Raw genomic sequence first — 19,109 nt, forward strand, 5'->3', positions numbered from 1 at the left:
TTAAAACCCACTTCAACATCAGATCATTAATTCTCATACGCCAGCCCCGACTCCTTCCTAATCGCCCCATACACCCCAGCCAAATCCCCCTTCACGCCCTTCTCCGCCTTAACCCCCTTCAAATACTCATCCGTGACCTCCACACTCCTCAACCGCACACCAGCCTTCCCCGCCACATCCGCCGCATGGCCTAGATCCTTGCGCGCCAAATCAACCGCAAATAACGGCTCATCGCGCTTCCAATACTCCCCATCGACCATGCGATCCGCATACTTGGCAAACGGGCCAGGCAAGAACGTATGCACCCACTTACGATACGCCTCGACGCCCAACCCAGACTTCTCGGCCGCCACGAGCCCCTCGGCTACCGACTCCACCGTGTTCAGGATGAATGTGTTTCCGAGGATCTTGAGCGTCGTGGCTGCGCCGACGTCTTCGCCGGGCATGTCGAGCGTTGCTTTGGATGTGACGCCGTCGAAGAAAGGTGTCAGGCGCGCGAGTGACTCCGCTGACCCTGCGGGGACGACGATCATCTGCCCCGCGTCTGCGGCGTTCGGGGCCCCGAAGACCGGGCATGCGACGAAGGAGGCATTGCGTTGGGCGAGGGAGGTGTGGATCCGTCGCGAGGTGTCTGGGTGGACGGTGGAGCAGTCGACGAGGAGCTTCGATGCGAGGTCAAGGGTGGTGTCAGAGAGGAGGGTGCTGATGATCTGGTCGAGGGCGGCGTCGTCGCCGACGCAGATGAAGGTGATGGTGGAGGCGCGGACCGCGTCGGAGATGGTCTCCGCGACAGTGGCTTTCTCGGAGCCTAGCGATTCGGCGAAGGTGGTTGCTTTCAAGACGGTGCGGTTATACACGATCACGGGGGAGGTTTGGGGGCCTTTGTGGGCGATGTTGCGGCTCATGCCCTGTGGTTTGTTTCGTTAGTTACTGGTGCGGGGGAGATAGTGGGATAACTAGATTGGGGAGATGAGTGGATGGGTGGGCAACTAACACGGCCAATGTTACCAAGGCCAATCCAGGCAATGCGTTCGGAAGACATGATGAGAGTATATTTGTGATGGTGTATTTTGAACTTCTTGAGAGATGATGGATTAAAGGGAAAGAGCGGAAGTTGTACTCCGGTTAAGATGATCGGGAAGATGAGGGACAAAGAGGTGGATCTCGGCCTTGGTGGATCCGACCCTCGGCATTTCCGCTCGATCTCTCTCCCGGACTGGTCCTGTAGTATATGATTTTGGTCATGCAATTCTATAAAATTGTCACTGCATTCTTTCTCATCCCCTATCACCTATCTTACAGACTGCTTTGTAATTGCGGTGCTTCACTCAGTAGATCATAGTGATTAGCTACCATATGCTTGATTCACCATCAAGATAGCAAGAATCCTAATTCCCTTCTATATTCCCTTCTATATTCACCTGGAAACCAGAGAAACCTCAAGATACTAAGTACCCCGCCTCTCTATCCCCTAAGCAAACAAAGAACAGTATAACTAAGTCTTTCTAGAAAACAAAAAAGTCAGGAAGGGAGTTCCCCAAGCACTACCAAGACGGAATCCGTCCAAGACGATACCATTCTTCTCTGAAAGGCTTCAAACATGAAAAATCGATCGAAGAATTAAACACTTCAAACACACTGCATTACTACTATCTTAGCTGTCAGGAAACTGCGGAATGCTGAGAACGAGTTGACACCTTGTCACTTGAAGATACAAGACTCAGCGCCGCTTCTGGTTATATTCCACTTGACAGGAACATACAACAAATGATAGTATACAAAGGGGCAGCAAAGAAGAAGTTCCCTGGATAAAATGGTATGTTGTTCTCTGACTACACTTGACAGATCTCTGGCGCTGAAGTCAAAAGCAGGCTAAAAGAGAGAAGCACATGCGCTTCTATGATACTATCGTATCTTGTTCCCTGTTGATATAAGTCATCGAGACACATACATTGAATCAATTGCACTTATCTTGTCATAATGGCTACTGCTCAAATGACTACGTTCGATCTTCAAAGTGAGCGCAACAACCTCGTTTTGTTCGTGGCGCGGACTGGTGTTCAGCCCACAAAGCTTGGAATGCCGACAGCATATCCAAGACAAGAAACGCAAGAAAAACAGAGATTTACTCGCAAAGCGTTTGAATGATATTACCACTGTTTCCATGTAGGAGAAATTGCCGCAAAATGGATGAGGGTTCTCTCCCATAAGGGACACTGCTGGCCATATTGCACGTTTGCGGTCGAGCAGAAAAGGACACGCAAACACAATGAAGCCTTGAGATTTTGCTATTTTTTCCGCAATGAAGGCACCAGAAATGATCACTAGATTGCATACACCTGGCGTGATGAATGGCTATTGACATGGGACACACGGAAGGGTCCGTTCCGGGGATAGTCAACAAGGCGACAGCAACTCCACGTATCTTACAACTGGACAAAACACGAATATAGAGTGATCTCCCACAAGTGAACGTTTATCGACTACGGATAGACTCTAAGGCTGAATACTACGTCCCTTTCAAGTCAACCTATACCATGGTTTAGTCAAACCCGAAAGAAGCTTTGGCTGTAGACTCCCCTGATAGGTTGTACAGAGATCTGGTTGTTATGTTGCCTTCTGTTATGCTTACTCCGAATGAGGCGGAAGTACCACTGCGAATGGTTCAGGGTCGTCCATCGGCTAGATTATTTTGATCATCTCTTTGACTTCTCTGACTATCGTTTCCTAAATAGCATGGCTATTTAAAATGAAACTACCATCTCGGTAACGGAGATAATGGTGGAAGTAATGAGCCAACAACATGTATTGCAAGATATCAGGAGTAAACCGAGTAAGAACTGCCAATTGATGCCATCTGTGAAAATTCCCAAAAAGTTCAACCTCCATTTTCTATCACGCTCCCTGATACAATCAGACAGACAGGCTACTTGCAGCCATCCTTCTGGCCCTGAATCAGACCAATGATCTTCTCGCAGGCAATCACGCGGCCCTCGCCCTCCAACTGCGCAGCCACTTTCTTCGCACGATCCGACATACCGATAGATTCCTCGCTGGCCAGCACGCGGATCAAGGCTTGCCCTAAGTCGACGCCTCGGACAGCTGGAGCGCTATTGCGACTGCCCCAGACTCCAATACCGCAGTACTCTGCCCGATGCGCAAAGTCGTAGGTGTCGAACCAGGTGGGCAGGACGACCTGGGGAACTCCGGCCCTAATTAATCGTCAGTGCAAAGAACCTTGAGAGGATGGAATATCAGGATATGGACAGGTTATAGAAAGTAGATCAACTCACCTCACCGCCTCATGATAGGAATTCGAACCCCCATGATGAACCATACACTCCACCTGTCCACTCATCAGCACACAGATCGGATCCACACTCAACCACGACTCAATCCGAGCACGATCCCTCTCGATCGCCTCCCTCAGACAGACCAAAGCAGACTCGTCACGCTCGCCCCGCCGCTGAAGCTTCCACAGAATCTGCACATCCCTTCGCTTCTCCAACAACATGCGGAAACCCTCTGCGAACTCACGCTCCTGTGCCGCACTGCACGCCACATGAGACCCCATGTTTACGAGTACCGTAGGACGCAGGGACAGCCACGCCGCAAGCTGAGAATTCTCGCGGGCGATCGGAGCGCAGGGCCGCACGATCGGTCCGCAGAGGGTGAAGTTGTCGGGCACGAAGCAGGGGAAGTCTGCGCTTGGTGTGGTCACGAGGAGGTAGGGGGTTTTGTCGCCTGCGGGGCTGGTGAAAAAGGGATTTGGGCCTGGGATGCCGTGCTTGTTTCGGTACTCTCGGAGCTCCTTGATGCGCTTGTTGCCGAGGAGTATCAGGAAGATCTTGAGTGTAAGGAAGATGTTGAGGGGGGCTAGATACCACGGGACTGGGTAGGGGTATCCTGTGCAGAGACTGGTTCGTGGTGAGCTTCTTTGCATATTATGGGCAACAGAGGTGCAGAAACGAGTGATTCTGGGAAAAAGGAGGAAGAGGATTCTCACGCTGGATATTTCCACAGATTCGCCAACCGAGGCTGGGGAACCAGATCCTTCGTGGTATTCGGACTCAGCAGGACATGCGGCCACCTCAAGACCCGACAAGCATCCAAACCAATAGTGAACAGAGGATCCACGACCACAATGACAGGCCGAACCTTCTTGATGGTATCGACGCAATCACGATAGATAGCGACAAACTGGGGCCCATCCCACGGGTTCATCAGCATCGGGATAAAGTTGTTGAAGGCCTGATTGGCACCCCGGAACCCGATCTGGTGATAGTCGAAATGATCAACGAAATGGGGCGTGTTGTTGTACACATCTACCATGGATGGACCGTTGATTGGGTGAAAGGTGGCACTGGTGGTGGTCGGCGCGAGCTCTTTGGCTCGCTCGTTGAGGGTATCGATGGATGAGGCGAGACTGGGGAAGGAGGCGATGTGGACTGTGTAGGATGGGCGAAGGAGGAACTCGTGGGCCACGGCGAGTATGATACTTGCTTGGCCAAATTCACTGTTTGTGAAGAAGAGAACGGGGTGGCTCTCCATTTTGCTCATGATCTGGGTTGAGATTCGGGGGACGGGGGTATTGAGGGAATAGGAAGCCACGATGCGAACGTACGAAAAGAAAACGAGTAAGACAATGAGGATCTTAGACTCTCTGTACTATGAACAAGATAAGGACAGCAGAAGAGGGGCAAAGGACGTGGTAAGTGAAAAGGGATGACCTACAGGCGAGTCACACAGGAAAGTTCCCTTAAAGAGAGTGGCATGCTTTGATCTTGTTGGACAGGAGTAACTTGAGAGCACGTTTAGACATCGGTGATTACCATTATGAACTTCTTTATGCTCTATTTGTGAGCCTCTATACAAATTCTATACGCTATATGCAATGCCGGTGATTGGTTCACCTCTATACAGTACTTTTCTGTCGTTCCACCTTGATCCTATCAATCATGCCTTGCAGAAATCTTATCTATTTCTTTCTGCGTCCACTGATCGCCGAGTTCCGCGTATTTACCCGGTCAATATCATACGGATTCTCTTCATACTGCGTAGCCGTTCGAGCCAAAGACCGCCCCGAACGAGCCGACTGTCTACTCGCTCGAGATGCGCGAGACGCCCGTCGACCAATGACACCTTCCGACTCGATCGTCGAGAGACTATCCATATCACTATCGCTGCTATCGTCACTCTCTTCCTGACCGGCCTGCTCTCCAGGGCCCGTTGTAACCTTCTCCTCGGCAGGCTGCGCCGCACGCACCGGCTTGTTCTGCATCTCAGCGAGACGATTCATGAATGCTTCAGACTCGGCGGCGTAAACGCACTTCTTGCGGATCCCCGCCCCATACCAATAGAATAGAAGCGGGAAAGGCGCGCAAGCGAGAGCAAGGAATGCAGGGATCGACGAGGCCCAGTGAATGCCGAGGTTCTCATACATGTAGGTAGTGAAAAGAGGGAAGGCCATGCCGAAGAGAGACCGCAGGGAAGAGTTGGCGGCCAACACAGAGGCCGCAAAGATAGTATACGAGTCGATCAAGTAGTTGAAGACGCTGAGGAAGACGAGAACCTCTCCAAATCCGAAGGGGACACCGGCGGCGACCGAGGCCATCCAGTGGATGGAGGGTGAGTTGGTCCAGGCGAACCAAAATAGTCCGATCGGGAGAGCGATGCCCCCGACGATACTGGGTGGAAGTCGAACCTCCGGAGCCAGACGCCCTGTGGTTTGTCGGCACAGTTTGGCGTAGTGCAGATTGTCAGGAATGGTGTAGAGAACGGCGAGGACCATTCCTACCAAAACGCCCATGAAAGCCAAGCCGCCTACACCCTCGCTCCAGCCGCGGCCCTGCTGGTAAACGATCGGGAAGGCGGCGAACAGCATATACAGTGTGCCGTATATAATAGCCATGTAGATACAGAACAAGAGGACGATCGGCTCTCGAAACAGGAGCTGCCAGGGCCGTGAGAGAGCTGTGGAGAGCGTCTTGGTCAACGGGACCCTGCCGCGCTCGATATCAAGCTTGCTGCGATAAACTCCGCCATTCAGCTCACACAATTTGGCGGCCCTTCGACGCAGAAGAACAGGGGCATATGTCTCGGGTAGAAAGAAGGTGACCGCAAGCCACACGACGCCAGAAAACGCAGCCATAAAGCCTTCAACCCAGCGCCATCCCGCACCGCTGCCCAGGAATCCGCCGATGACCGGTCCAACAGTCGGACCACACAGCGGCGCCGCAGCAAACAAACTGATGGCAATGCCTCGTTGAGCTGCAGGGAAGAGATCACTGATACTCCCGCCACCATTGCCAAAGGCCGACGAGCCAGAGAAGCCCGCCAGGAAGCGGAGGATGATGAGGGTCTGAATGTTCTGGGCGCCCGCCGCGCCCGCATTGAACGCCGTCATGAGGAAATACGTGATGGTGAAGATATGCCGACGACCAAAGGTTTCACTCATTGGGGCCCAAATTAGGGGACCGAAGGCAAACCCCAACACGAACAGGGAAATACCCAGGATGGCGACTTCTTGCTCGCAGCCGAAATCCTCGACGATCTGGGCCATGCCGCCCGAGTAGGCGGACGAGACCAAAGCGGTAGTGAGCGTAATAAACGAGACTAGGAACGTGTACGACCATTTCCGCACAGTGCCAAAGTTCATCGGGTTGCGAGGATCGTTGGGGATCCAGATGACCACGTACGGGTCTTCCTCGGTGCCGGAGCCATCGTAGGGGTAGCTCGCGATTTCCTGCGTAACCACCTTCTGGTCGAACACCAGACGGAAGCAGTTGATGCGGGTTGGCAAAATTGCCTCACCAGCGGCTGAACCTGTCATGCCTGCTGGATTATATGATATGACCCTGATCACTGTTCATCCAAAGTTAGCTTAGGGCTTGTTGAGAATGACTGAGGGCGCGATGTCTCGATGTCAACCTGGCTCGGGGATCGTCGTGTTGGTGACACAATTGTGATGGAATGACCCACCTGACAGCGATTCTAATGGAACAAATAAACAGTAGAGATTATAGCATTAAGTCCGTGTTTGGCTTGTGCACCCTAACAAGAGGTCGTTGGCCTCGGAGAAGCCGTAGATCGCGGGATATTCCTCTGTTAGCGAGATCCCGGGCTAATGTTACATGGATGACCAAGGGTGGAAGAATTAATATGGCAATAATAATGAACGAGCGTGATATTATTACAAGTATTAATATGGGCAAAGAAATTTTAACGCGACCCCAACCGAGCTGGAAAGAGAGCAGGAAATCGGCATTGACAACCGAGTGCTGCCTCGGTTAGAGTGGCAGTGATCAAAGTCTTAAACCACCAGGGGCAAAAAAACTTGAACCCGACCCGACTTGACTATTACCAGCTGGGCTTCTCATTCGTGAACGCCGGTCGGCCCGGAGTTAGTATTCCTTAGTGCCCAGACAAGCAAATGGCCCTTTGCTCCACTTCGGCTTGGCCTGCAAATCTTGACAAATCGTGTTTCCGGCTTCTCGGTCGATGACGGTGCACCTGGGGATGAGAATGGTTAGAATGGCAGGGTCCCAGTATAAGATCCAGTATTTTGGGGGTAATTGTAATGTTCAATCTATATCCATAACACCTCAATCGTTGTGGCTTGACAATTCTTCAACCCTGGTACGGCATACCGACTAGTGGCTACAAGCATTCTTAGCAGACAAAAACCGAAGTGGTACTGTGGTACATGAAATCCAGCCTATTTATACGCACTTCGACGCGAAGGTGACACATTTCCATCATTGCATCTCCAATTTGGATTACACGCGGTGTTGCCTGGACGAAACCCCATGCAAGCAAGATAGGGCATGCATACGTCACGGGGCCGGCACGAGGATGCCGAAGTGGAGCCTGGAGACTCCCCATAACTCAGGGTCATAACATTTACATTTTATGTACATTATCAGTCCGGGCTGCCAAGCGATATGAGACATCGGAAAGAAGGTGCCGAGCAAGCTTACATAGTAGACTGAGGCCTTTAGTTTTGTGGTACTCAGAGGTCATTCACAGTTTTTTTATAAACCGCTCTCTAGTAAACACACTAAGTCATTCCTTGATTACGCATGAAAGATCCGTGATTAGTGTAGATTAAAGACGGGCTGAATGGAAGAAGTATATGCTCTCCTGTAGACCTTACTTAATTTTAATACAATAGCTGTTTTCTGATTAATTTAACCTAAAAAAATAGAGCAACAACTACGTTGTATCCATAACTCGGATCTAGTATACAAATGTGGTGTCAAGCATATCCCAAAAAAAAGGTAGAGATTAATTAACCCTACGTTACGTTTAAAAATTACGCAGGAGCCTAGGGGTATGCGGAAACTATTAGGCGGTCTTTAATGAGTTGCAAAAAAGCTATTCTTGAGGTATATTGTTTTAGGGTCTTATTGACACAAGTAATACGGTGAGATACCTCACTAACATAGAAATTTGATATGCTCAGTCGGCCACCTTGTCATCTGTAAAACTATATATTGATCTCGCTAGCTAGTCCTCACTACACTGAGACTTACAAACAGACTATCGCACTATTTCAGCCGTTAAATACATAGTTATATGTACATACTTGGAGATGAACAAACCAAAGATCGCAAGAACTACATACTCATTATAAATGACCCAGCGTCTTCAAAACTTGAAATAATGCAATATAACCTAGATATACTATCGCTTATATATTCCAAAATTCCATCTCTGGAGATTAGAGTTCGTACCAGGGTACAGTAGCAGTTGCATTTAAACAACGCTAGGAACTATATAACATGAATCCATCAACTACATCCATCGCCTCGGGAGAACCATTTCTGTGGTAAGGTCCAGAACCACACAAAAGCATCTTGTTTTCGCATCTCCATCAATCGTAATCTGTCCAAGACAGCGAGAACGGCGACGCTCGACGCGTTTCCCGAGCTCTGTAAATCTCGTAGCTCGCTGTCAATGCCTCATTAGGCAGTTTCACTGCCATTTGAGCCCCTTTGATAACAGACAAGCCACCAGAATGACCGGCCCAGTCGAAATCCATCCAATAAAGCTCTTTCCGTTAACCTTGAGTAAGTTTTGAAACAGTTTTTGAAGAAAGGCAGCAGTGGACTTAGAAGCCTGCTTCGACAGCGAGAGAAGGAATTCGCTGGACATGTGTTGATGTGTTTTGCCACTTTACATCTTCCAACTGCGTTCAGCCTAGTTTACCACCCACTCACCAAGTACCCCTTCACTCGGCGTATCAATCCCGAGAAACCAGCCAGCAATGTCCGACCCAAATATCCCTCTCGCGTGTCAAAACCACAGTTGGGCAACTTGCATAGATACAGAATCCTGGGCTCCTACCGGCCATGGGGCTAACACAATGGACTTTGCCCAGGTTGATGGAGAGTGGAAGATCGCAGCGCTGAAGGTTGAAGTTCTCTAGATCGAGGGTGTTTTCGCGGCCATCTTTCCGTCTAAACTATGATTTATCCTGTTGGAACTAAAAGTACTGTTGGTGGCAAAGCAGGCGCTGCTATGTAAACAATCCAGCCATATCTAAGGAACACTGACAAATGCAAACAGTGCAAAGTCTAAATCGCTACTTGATGCCTGAGAAGTCAGGTTTTTAAAATCACCGAAAGGGGCCTAGCGCAGCACCACTTTCGGGAAAGCAGAGATGAAGTCAATTCATATTCCCTTCCTGCCAACTACCATATCCCCTCTTCATCAGAGGTATCATACCACACCAGCTCCGGGGCCGGACAGCGCCTTCCACGGGAATCATCTAGCAACATGTCTTTGTAATTGCCATAGTATGAATCCCAGATGGTGATGCTTCCCCTGAGTCCCTCCGAATAAGGCCAGTTCCACGAGCTGAGGTATTCATCGTAATAGTCACTCACAAGCTGTTCTAAACGTGGGTAGAGATCCGCACATATCACCTCAAGCGCGGCCATAGGGTCTCCATCTCCCATGGCCTGGACAGTCGGGTCCGGGATATGCACCACATTACCCAGGGCTAGATCGCGAACGATCAGCAGATCCTTGAGCTTCATGGACTGAACGCGCTGCTGTCTTGGTTCTGGGCCTAGGAGTGCTAAACCCCACAGCTGGTAAACGCCCCGAATGTATCGAACACGCTCGGTACGCGTCAGATGGGGTAGGCGAGTCTTTAATTTGAAGGGCGAATATTCTATGTGACTGTTAGCAAAGCCGTGGATGATTGATTTTAGCCTCGGGGCTGGGGATCAGAGAGGGTTGTCTTTACCTACGACGCGACTGATGTGATTCTTTTCGAATTCCGCCACAGATTGCTCCAAGGCCGCGGCGTTCCGGATCAATTGGAGGACCTCCTGGAAGGATAAGTGTGTATCGCTGACCGGGGGACCCCCCTGATCGGCCAGAAGCACCCGCGCATGCTTGCTACAGGGAATCGTCCGAGGGGCCACCTGTTGATAGATGGTATAGGCATTGTCAACCCACACCTGGCGATGGCGACGGCTGGTGGCCGCAAACCAGGCCACGTCTGAGAACGAGGGAAGGGCACCAAAGATCGACACGATCAGTTCGGACGGAAGACGCGCCAAAAGGAGGTCAGATGACATGATGAGAAATCACTGTCCGGGAACTATAGGGACGAAGGAACAAGTTGCATCGATGCATCTTAAGAAGCTAGGAACAACGTGGTGGGGGGCTCTGGAAAACGCCTGTCAGATGCGCTGCAATCCTTTGGTCCATGCGTCGGGGCGATCTTGGTTCCCGCAGGGGTCTCAACCAACCACTGCCCTTCCAAGTCCAACTTCGTTTCAGGGTCAAATCCTCCCCCATACCCAACAAAATTACTATTGCGTTGCTTACGGCTGACTGTTTCTCGCATTGCTTCGTCGTTGAGTTACATTGCTCCCAGAGCGCTTGAGGGGCGGAAATTATGGACCCTTCTTGAAAATCACTCGACGACCTTGGCGGATCATCTACGTGCCTGTAACGTAGTCGGGCTTGGCGAGTAATTTCAAGAGGGGGCAGCAAGCCATCAGTTGCCTCGCTCAGGACCAACAAGCATAAGCCAACGCGTGCCCAGAAAGCACTGCCATGATCCGAGTTTCACCTTCTCTTATGAAAACCTCCTTCCCATTCCAGAAAGTATCGGATATTCTGCGAATTGACATTCAAAATGGGTAAGCGTTGACACATTGCCTCCCCTCGAGGTATGTATAACACCAATCAGACCTGTTAGATCCGAGGAAAGGGCCGAGATGCCTTGCTCGCCTGAACCTGCCTACCTCATTGCACGGCAATTGATTGCAGGCAAAGTCGGCTTGATCCATCGCCCCCAACATGTCTCATCTCTCGTTCTGAACCCCTCAGAGCGATGTGAAAGTAAAGGTAGATATGCTAGACAAGGAGGACTATGTATAAATAGGCTGGTAGGGCTTGCCTTGATCTTGAGCTTTTCGACTCAGAACAAACAACTTTCCTTGTTTTTTTGTCACTCTTTTATTCTGTCGCTCATTATCTGTCACTCGTTATTCTATTACAATGCATCTGTCACGCCTGGTGACTAACCAGGTGGCACTATGCCTGCTTTGTCTGTTCCTTCTGTCGGCGTTTATGCCTACCTCTGCTCTGCCGGGACGTGGTAAAGGTATCGGCAGCCATCGTTCCTCCAGCGGCAGTAGGGGAAGCAGCCACCATTCCGACGACAAGAAGCATGGTTCGGGTCTCGGCAGTCTCTTCTCTAGCGATGACAAAAAGTCTTCTGATGACGACAAGAAGCACGGACTTAGCGGCCTCTTCTCCGGTGGCGATAAGAAAGACGACAAGAAAGATGACAAGAAGGAGGATAAAAAGGGCAAGTCTACCACCGGAAAAGATGGAAAACACGGCTCTTCCTCGGGCCGCCAGGGAACCGATGATAGCAGGGGTCGTGGCTCTTCTCGGGGCTCTTCTCGGGGTTCTTCCCGTGGGTCCAACCGAGGATCTTCTCGCGGCTCAGATCGAAGCAACCCTTTCTCTGACAAGTTCGACCTTGACAATCCCTTCTCCGATGCCCACAAAGTTGAAGACATTTATGCTGTCGAAGACGGCCCGACCCCGGATAAGAAGCCTGGAATTGGTATAGAGTTTGAGGCCAGTGGCGTTCAGTTCATAAACAAAAAGTGCAACGACCAGAACACCTTTGCGCTGAAAGGCAAGGAAGTCAAGAACCGAGCAAGCAAGCGGAGAAAGGACTGGGCCTTGACCGTGGACACCACTGATGGAAAAGGAGGCCAGCTCTCGGGAGAATATATCCTTAATGGCAAGAAGATCAAACTCGGCTCTGGTCGCGCTGGAAAGGCCGCGGACGAGGTGGCAAATGACTTTGTATGCTCCCTTCTCGCAAGACCCTGTCAAATTATGAAGCACTAATACCTCAACAGACGAAAAAGTGGAAACCACACAAAGGAAAGAAAGGCAGTGGTCCTGTGACTATCCGCCATGCCACACCCAAGCAATGCCACAAGTGGGACTTGGTGAAGCCGGTAAACGAAGCCATGATCCCTATGGTTGAGTGGCAATACCAGGTCACCGTCCCGATGCCATTAGGTGCTATCCATGACGTGTTCCGCAAGGCTCACCTCAATGAGAAGAGCCCCCTGTTGTCGGACTTTAAGCCGGCTTCCAAGAAGCGAATGATCTGGGTCAATAAGAATTTCTTCCAGGCAAACCCTGAAGGCAACAGCCCGGATAAGATCACTGCGGATGCAATGGGCTTTTTGTCCTTGGTTGTTTCCTACGCCAAGAACGCACAGTCCAGAAGCAACCCGGAAATTAGCCCCAAGATGCTCACGACGATCATGCCGCGCACTGATTTCGCCAGCATCTACAAGGACGTCAAGTCTGATATCAAAGGGGATCTATATAACCTAGTCTCAGTCCTGCTCTGTTACAAGAACGGCGCTGACGACGAAGTTGAGTGAGTTTTGCGCTCGTTGCTGTGATAGAGGAATGCTAATGGTGGACTCCGATAGATTCGACGACTCGATGTGCGACGGCGATGCGAAGAACCCCAAGCCCAAGAAAAACATCAATGAAATGACCGAACTTCACATGAAAGGCGAGAACCCTAAGACTAAGAAGAAGGACGAACCCCGCGTGAGACTCAAGGAATGGATGGAGAAGTTGCCCAAGGGCCAGGACCTCCTGGCTGAGGGAGATGCCGTTATCGACAAACAGGTTGGCGGCTTGAAGTCGGCTCGCGAGGAGGTCTACGGCAACCCCAAACGGCTGGTGCCCTTGTTCGAATTCCGCGATATTGGAGCCGCCAAACCCGCACAGTTTAAGAAGGTGGTTGACGCTATCGAGGATGCAGTCTTGGCCTACCACAAGCGATTCTAGATGTCACTTCTCGGGGTCAGGACGACTAGCTTGGCCTTTCTTTTTCTCTTCCGCCTTTGAACAGGTTGATCCTGTCCAGCGACGTAGCAGCAACATTTTTTTTCGGGCAGATGTTTCTTTTTTTCTTCTTTCTAGCCGCCCTTCAGATCTGGGTAGCATATTGTATTGACTGCAATGTTGATAATGGTTCTGTGAACATTAGAAATTGAATTCAAGTGGTTTGATTCGCAGCGTAAGGTGTCAAATTGATCATCATATAACTTTTAATGGTGATGGTAATAGGGACCATGCTCTATGCTCACCCACAGGGACTGTTTATCTTCTTCTGGAAAGTGTTTCCCCAGAAAGTGGACACCAAAGCGCCAAGGATGTCACCATAATATAGTAGAGTATTGCTTTTCTTCAGGCATTATCGCGACAACCGATTGATCTGTCACTTAGCACGAAAATCCCTCGTTCTCCATAATTCGAAACTCGGTCTCTTTTCAGGCGGATATCGCGCTCTAGAAGCACGACCTGCACCGACCATGGTCTGGCCACAAGGTTGTAACTGGAAGAAGGGAAATGGAAAGGCGAAGGAAGAAGGAAGAAGGCGGCTCAGGCACCAGGGCTGTCGAACCTTCGCGCACGTGGGCCAGCACGAGACCGCGTTGGCCTTTTGACGGTCTTCGCGCCACTTACTCCATGGAGTTCCTTCGACAAAATCTATCGGAGTTTTCGCTCCAACGGGATCCCACCTGCTTCATTGGTCTAGAGAGGTGCTATTTCTCGCATCCATCAAACTGCCGATCTAGTAGTTTATCCAGCATCGCAATGGAGACACTGCGTTGGTCCAGTCGACAAGCTACACATCGTTGGCGAACATTACTGGGTGTGCCGTGCCGACTTGAAGATTCAGACGAAGCGCGCGCTTCGGAGTTCAGGACTTGGTAGGCGGGGATGTTTTTGCCTCCATGTGGGCTTTGCCAATGCTAACTAACTTTATATACTACTGAAACCACACATATCGTGGGTGGGCCTTGTCGCACGTCTCTCGGTCACTCAAAACTCCAGACAGATCGAAGGAAAAGTAAGAGGTGTGGAGGGAGCCACATGTTGTCAAAAGTCCCGAGAAGAAACCGTCGTGGCCGTTTTACAGATCGATGAAGGAGCCATGGGATAGACTCCCAATTTCCAGTTGATCAAAAATATGAAACCGAGCACGAACCTTGGGAGGCCCCGAGCTTATCCGTTTATTTCCAACTGGGCGAAGGAGGGATCTGTCAGTGTCTCAGACGGGGGCAAAAACTTAAACTACTGTTTTTCGCCATCTGAGAGACCTGTTCCTAATTGTGGCAAGGGAAGTTTGCCGGGAGTGGCTGGCTGCTTTGAAGCTTGTGTGCATCTCCAGAAAGCCCTCCTGCCGACTTTTTCGTTTCTTTTTTTAAATTTTTGCAAGAACTCTCCACAATTCGTTGTTCGGCCAAGATGGCTCGAAGGTTCTCTGTATCCACTACGGCTCAGCCGTTGGACAGAGCTTCCTTCACGCGACTATTTCCCGGGAGGGTTCCCTGCCGATCTGGCTAAGATATTGGCTGAACTGTTAGTAATAGTTCTGAAGATCAACCCGGGGAGGTCACGGAGAACCTATTCTAGACCGTGTCCGGGACCATGAAAAGTGAAAAGGATGGGCCATTCGGTGGAGCATGGAGATGAATCACCCTCGCCCCTCCCACCATGAAGTTCATGAGCTCCATCAAGTCGAAGCTTGCGACCGTGATTGACATCCGATAGTCCGTCCCGAGGGGAGGATCACCCGCACCCGCCATCCAATCGATTGGCCGCGAAGCTCGCGGGTCAAGCATTACTGGATCGGAGCTTGGGTTGCCCTGTCGGGCATCCGGATCTACATATCTCAACCATCAACGCTGTGTGGCAGGTTTCATTATGTCACGGATCGCGGATCAACATTCGACGTTGTTTCGAATTTCCCATTGTTGATTGTGGAATTCTCGCCATCCCACTACCCATCTCTCTGTTCCATCCCTCAAGGTGGGTGGGTGGCTAAGATGGCGTGACGGTGATGACAACGCATCTAGAATAAACTACCAAATGTACTACCACCCCAACTATCTCCATCATGGCTTGGTGGTTCTCCACAACGCCCATGGCGGTGACAGCAGGAACCATGAAACATCTTCTAGACCCCTAACAGACGGACAAAAATTGGCTTCTGGATCCACCAACTAGTGGTGGTTTCCCTTCCTTCAGGGGACGATTCCCCTTCCGGCCATCTTTATCTGACCTCGGCTACGAAAATGGGAGTATCGCAAGCTTCCATTCTTCGATTGCTCAAGGCCACGTCAACGTTGGCAAAATCATTCCAAGGGGGGTAGGGCTTTCCACGCCCCTCATATCGTCATCCATCACTATTTGGGAGACAATCTTCATGCCACTTGAAGATGGCTGACCAGCCTTAACACAAGGGGAGAAAATTTCAAAGGCCTTGGACACCGGGCAGATCATGTGGGGATAATTATGATGCGTTACCCTTCGAATAGAGGACTTTGTAGATCGGGACGACGATAAGCTGAGCTTATTGGCATTGTGTGGTAACGGACATGGAATAAAGCTCGGCCATGCAAGGGGGTGTCGAAGGGCATCGTCATCCCTATAGCTTGGTTCGGAGCCCGTGCTGCCCAGCGGATGCCCTTGGCTGTATCCACCAATGCGCGATGACCCATCTGATTCAGGGCCCTTTTTGCCGTTGGAGATCAGAAAAATAAGGAGCTTGGGTGAAAAATCATTTTTCTAAGGAAAAAAAGCAAGGGCCAACATACCAGAAATATCCATCTGTATGGACGCGCGTTGTCTGCCAAAATCAGGGCAAATTATCATCATGATCAACTACGACGGTGATTTTTTTTTTTGGAGGAACAATTATTTTTTCTTCTTGCCTACTGTCCGTTTACTTATTTCTACGACCATGGCTGCCTTCTTTTGGTCTCTATCTTCTCATGCTTTTCCTTTGAACCTTCATCTCAATAGCCTTTTCCCCTTTGTGTGATCACCATGTCACCACAGACCACCCATGATTCGGCGGTTTCTTTGCCTACCTCTGATGCGAGCTTCACGGAGAAAAAGGACGTCCATGTTGAAACAGCATCTATCAGACCAACTGATAGCAGTGATGCCGAATTGGGAGAGTCGTCTCAGGATGAGGATGACAACCTCGTTCATTGGGATGGTCCCAATGATCCCGAAAACCCGATGAATTGGACGAATTTCCGAAAATGGTTGACCATTGCCTTGATTTCCATAAGCAGTTACAATGTGTAGGCAGACCTGTCACCCTCCTGATCTTCTTTGTGGCGGACATGTCATGCTGACTCTTCCCAGCTCTCTGGTGTCTACAATTTTCTCACCGGCTGTGCCGGCTGTCCAGGATGAATTCAACAACCATGATGACTCTATCTCTTCGCTTATGATCTCTGTATACGTTATGGGGGCTGCTATTGGCCCTCTCGTCCTGACACCTATCACCGAAATGAGCGGGAGGTTGCCTATGACCCACGCGGCAAACTTTCTTTTCTTAGTTGCCGACATTGTGTGTGCTGCCAGCGTCAACATACCGATGCTGATCGTCTCCCGACTTTTCATGGGTGTGGCTAGCTCCGTCCCAGTAACTGTGGGAGGTGGCTTCGTTAGCGATATGATGAAAATGGATGAGCGAGGAACGGCCATGACAATCTGGACCGTGGGGCCTCTTTTGGGTTTTGTGACTGGTAAGCATTGTGATGTTATGAATTTGAATCTCTTGCACATACTCACACTCCAATTCAGGTCCTATCTTCGGTGGCTATATGGTTCAAAACGTTGGATGGAGATGGACTGTCTGGCTCGAGGCCATTGTCGTAAGTCATCTCAGACCCTGCGGAATCTATAACACAAAGCTAATCAGTTTGATCAGGGTGCAATCGTTGCTATTGCGTCTTTGTTTCTGCTCCGCGAGACATACGCACCAACCATTCTCCAGAAGAAGGCGATGAGGCTACAGAAGCAGACGGGTCGCCACTACCGTACCAAGTTCGAAACGGGCCAAACTGCCTGCCAGATGCTGCGGGTTTCACTGACCCGTCCGATCAAATTCCTGGTCCTCTCGCCCATCGTCTTGATTGTGTCTCTGTACAGTGCTGTCACATACAGCTACATGTACATCCTCTTCACAACCTTCACCGAGCTTTTTGAGTCGATGTACAACTTCTCGCCGGGCGAGGCTGGTCTCGGCTACCTGGGCATCGGTCTAGGATTCACTTTCGGTCAAATCACGGTTGGTTACTTCTCAGACCGCTATGTGCGACGACAAGAGAAGATCCACGGCAAGATGAGGCCCGAGGACCGTCTGCCGCCTCTCGTCGTGGGATGTTGTCTCGTGCCCATCGGCCTTCTCTGGTACGGCTGGTCAGCTGAGTACCACACGCACTGGATCGTTCCCATCATCGGTACCTTCTTCCTAGGCGCCGGTATCTACTACGTGCACTTGGTGACGCAGGTGTACTTGGTGGACGCATACACGACGTACGCCGCCAGCGCCGTCTCGGCGGAACTTTGTCTTCGGTCGATTTTCGGCGCCACCATCCCCCTTGCCGGCACCCATCTGTACAACAAGCTTGGAATGGGCTGGGGCAACAGTCTTTTGGCTTTCATTGCGGCCGCATTTGCGCCCACTACCCTTTTCCTCCTGAAGTACGGAGAGAGCATCCGGACCAACCCGAAATTCCGTCCTAACATGAACTAATTCGACCTAACCTTCACTTCTCTTGGACCACCTTTTTTCTTCGTCTCCGTTCAACTTCTTTTTTCACCTTTCTCGTTACGGCATCTACAAAAGATCACTGCATTACCAGCGTTTGGGTTGGCGTTTCGGAACCGACATGATTATCATCGAGCGTTTCTTTTCTCACCTTACATTTTATCTTCGAAAACAAGCACTTATAGATGCGGGGTACACGCCAAGTTAATGTTTCTGTTCAACTGATCGGATAATATTTTGGGGCTTTCGTTTCTCTTTCATGTATATAGATTTCTTTACTGGGTAAACTGGATTTACGCAGCGTTGATGTGGCGATTCTATTAGACAAGCGAGCACGAATATGAGACTTGCAAGAACATTTTTTTTACTACTACTTTGTTTTCCACTGAAGTTCAATTTTACAAGAATAAAGCAAAGCAAAACATACAAAAAAGCCACGTCTCAACATTGACACATACATAGTCACAATTTCACATAGTAACTACCAGTATTCAAGGGATAAACCCCGAGATGAACAACCCCGCAGATCCCAATCCCAGACTCATACTTCATAGACTGCGTCATCAAAGCCCGGAATCCAGGACTCTTAAGTCTAACATGGCGGATCGACAGAAAGCACAGATCCCAAGAATGCGAAACTGTGTCCTTCCCCGGAACCTTGGCTGAAAGCTAGGAAGCCAAGAAGCTAAGAAAAAGGGATCACCCTGTAGGTACAGTACATACATCCATTCACAGGTAGATAGTCGGGTAGGTAAGAGGGGCAAAAAGAAAGAGAGAGGGCGGATGAAAGCGGAAAACACCGAGTCGGAGAAAGAAAGAAAGGGGTTCAGCGCGGGTAGCTTAGATACTACTACAGTATGGAGCAGGTTCATGCAACACAACGCAACGCACTGCATAAGATAATTACATAGAATGGCTGCAGAAGTGCCGCAGGAAGGACCCGCCGCATGTATGA

At 50.2% G+C, this 19,109-nt stretch overlaps 6 protein-coding genes across 6 annotated transcripts; 2 read left to right on the forward strand and 4 right to left on the reverse strand.

Moving 5' to 3' along the window:
- Positions 1 to 26: 26 nt before the first annotated feature.
- LDX57_002405 (NAD(P)-dependent oxidoreductase) lies at positions 27 to 1,042 on the reverse strand (the record flags this gene model as incomplete). Its single annotated transcript, XM_046084056.1, has 2 exons — positions 27 to 908; positions 995 to 1,042. 2 exons carry the CDS (start codon positions 1,040 to 1,042, stop codon positions 27 to 29), a joined length of 930 nt encoding a protein of 309 aa, XP_045940019.1.
- A 1,884-nt stretch (positions 1,043 to 2,926) lies between these two features.
- Positions 2,927 to 4,551, reverse strand: LDX57_002406 (glycosyltransferase family 1 protein; the record flags this gene model as incomplete). Its single annotated transcript, XM_046084057.1, has 3 exons — positions 2,927 to 3,212; positions 3,294 to 3,917; positions 4,007 to 4,551. 3 exons carry the CDS (start codon positions 4,549 to 4,551, stop codon positions 2,927 to 2,929), a joined length of 1,455 nt encoding a protein of 484 aa, XP_045940020.1.
- Positions 4,552 to 4,883: 332 nt separating this feature from the next.
- LDX57_002407 (MFS transporter) lies at positions 4,884 to 7,257 on the reverse strand. The gene is made up of 2 exons (XM_046084058.1): positions 6,982 to 7,257; positions 4,884 to 6,864 (listed from the first exon to the last, which is right to left on the reverse strand). Exon 2 carries the CDS (start codon positions 6,830 to 6,832, stop codon positions 4,979 to 4,981), a length of 1,854 nt encoding a protein of 617 aa, XP_045940021.1. The 5' UTR covers positions 6,833 to 6,864; positions 6,982 to 7,257; the 3' UTR covers positions 4,884 to 4,978.
- Positions 7,258 to 9,695: 2,438 nt separating this feature from the next.
- LDX57_002408 (uncharacterized protein) lies at positions 9,696 to 10,592 on the reverse strand (the record flags this gene model as incomplete). Its single annotated transcript, XM_046084059.1, has 2 exons — positions 9,696 to 10,180; positions 10,256 to 10,592. The coding sequence occupies 2 exons, from the start codon at positions 10,590 to 10,592 to the stop codon at positions 9,696 to 9,698; spliced, it is 822 nt and encodes a 273-aa protein (XP_045940022.1).
- A 931-nt stretch (positions 10,593 to 11,523) lies between these two features.
- LDX57_002409 (uncharacterized protein) lies at positions 11,524 to 13,362 on the forward strand (the record flags this gene model as incomplete). Its single annotated transcript, XM_046084060.1, has 3 exons — positions 11,524 to 12,348; positions 12,405 to 12,940; positions 12,996 to 13,362. The coding sequence occupies 3 exons, from the start codon at positions 11,524 to 11,526 to the stop codon at positions 13,360 to 13,362; spliced, it is 1,728 nt and encodes a 575-aa protein (XP_045940023.1).
- Positions 13,363 to 16,413: 3,051 nt separating this feature from the next.
- LDX57_002410 (MFS transporter) lies at positions 16,414 to 18,139 on the forward strand (the record flags this gene model as incomplete). Its single annotated transcript, XM_046084061.1, has 4 exons — positions 16,414 to 16,676; positions 16,741 to 17,126; positions 17,185 to 17,255; positions 17,312 to 18,139. The coding sequence occupies 4 exons, from the start codon at positions 16,414 to 16,416 to the stop codon at positions 18,137 to 18,139; spliced, it is 1,548 nt and encodes a 515-aa protein (XP_045940024.1).
- Between the last annotated feature and the right edge of the window lie 970 nt (positions 18,140 to 19,109).

This window comes from Aspergillus melleus (genome assembly GCF_016097325.1).
Source record: "Aspergillus melleus strain CBS 546.65 chromosome Unknown contig1, whole genome shotgun sequence".
Lineage (NCBI taxonomy): Eukaryota > Fungi > Ascomycota > Eurotiomycetes > Eurotiales > Aspergillaceae > Aspergillus > Aspergillus melleus.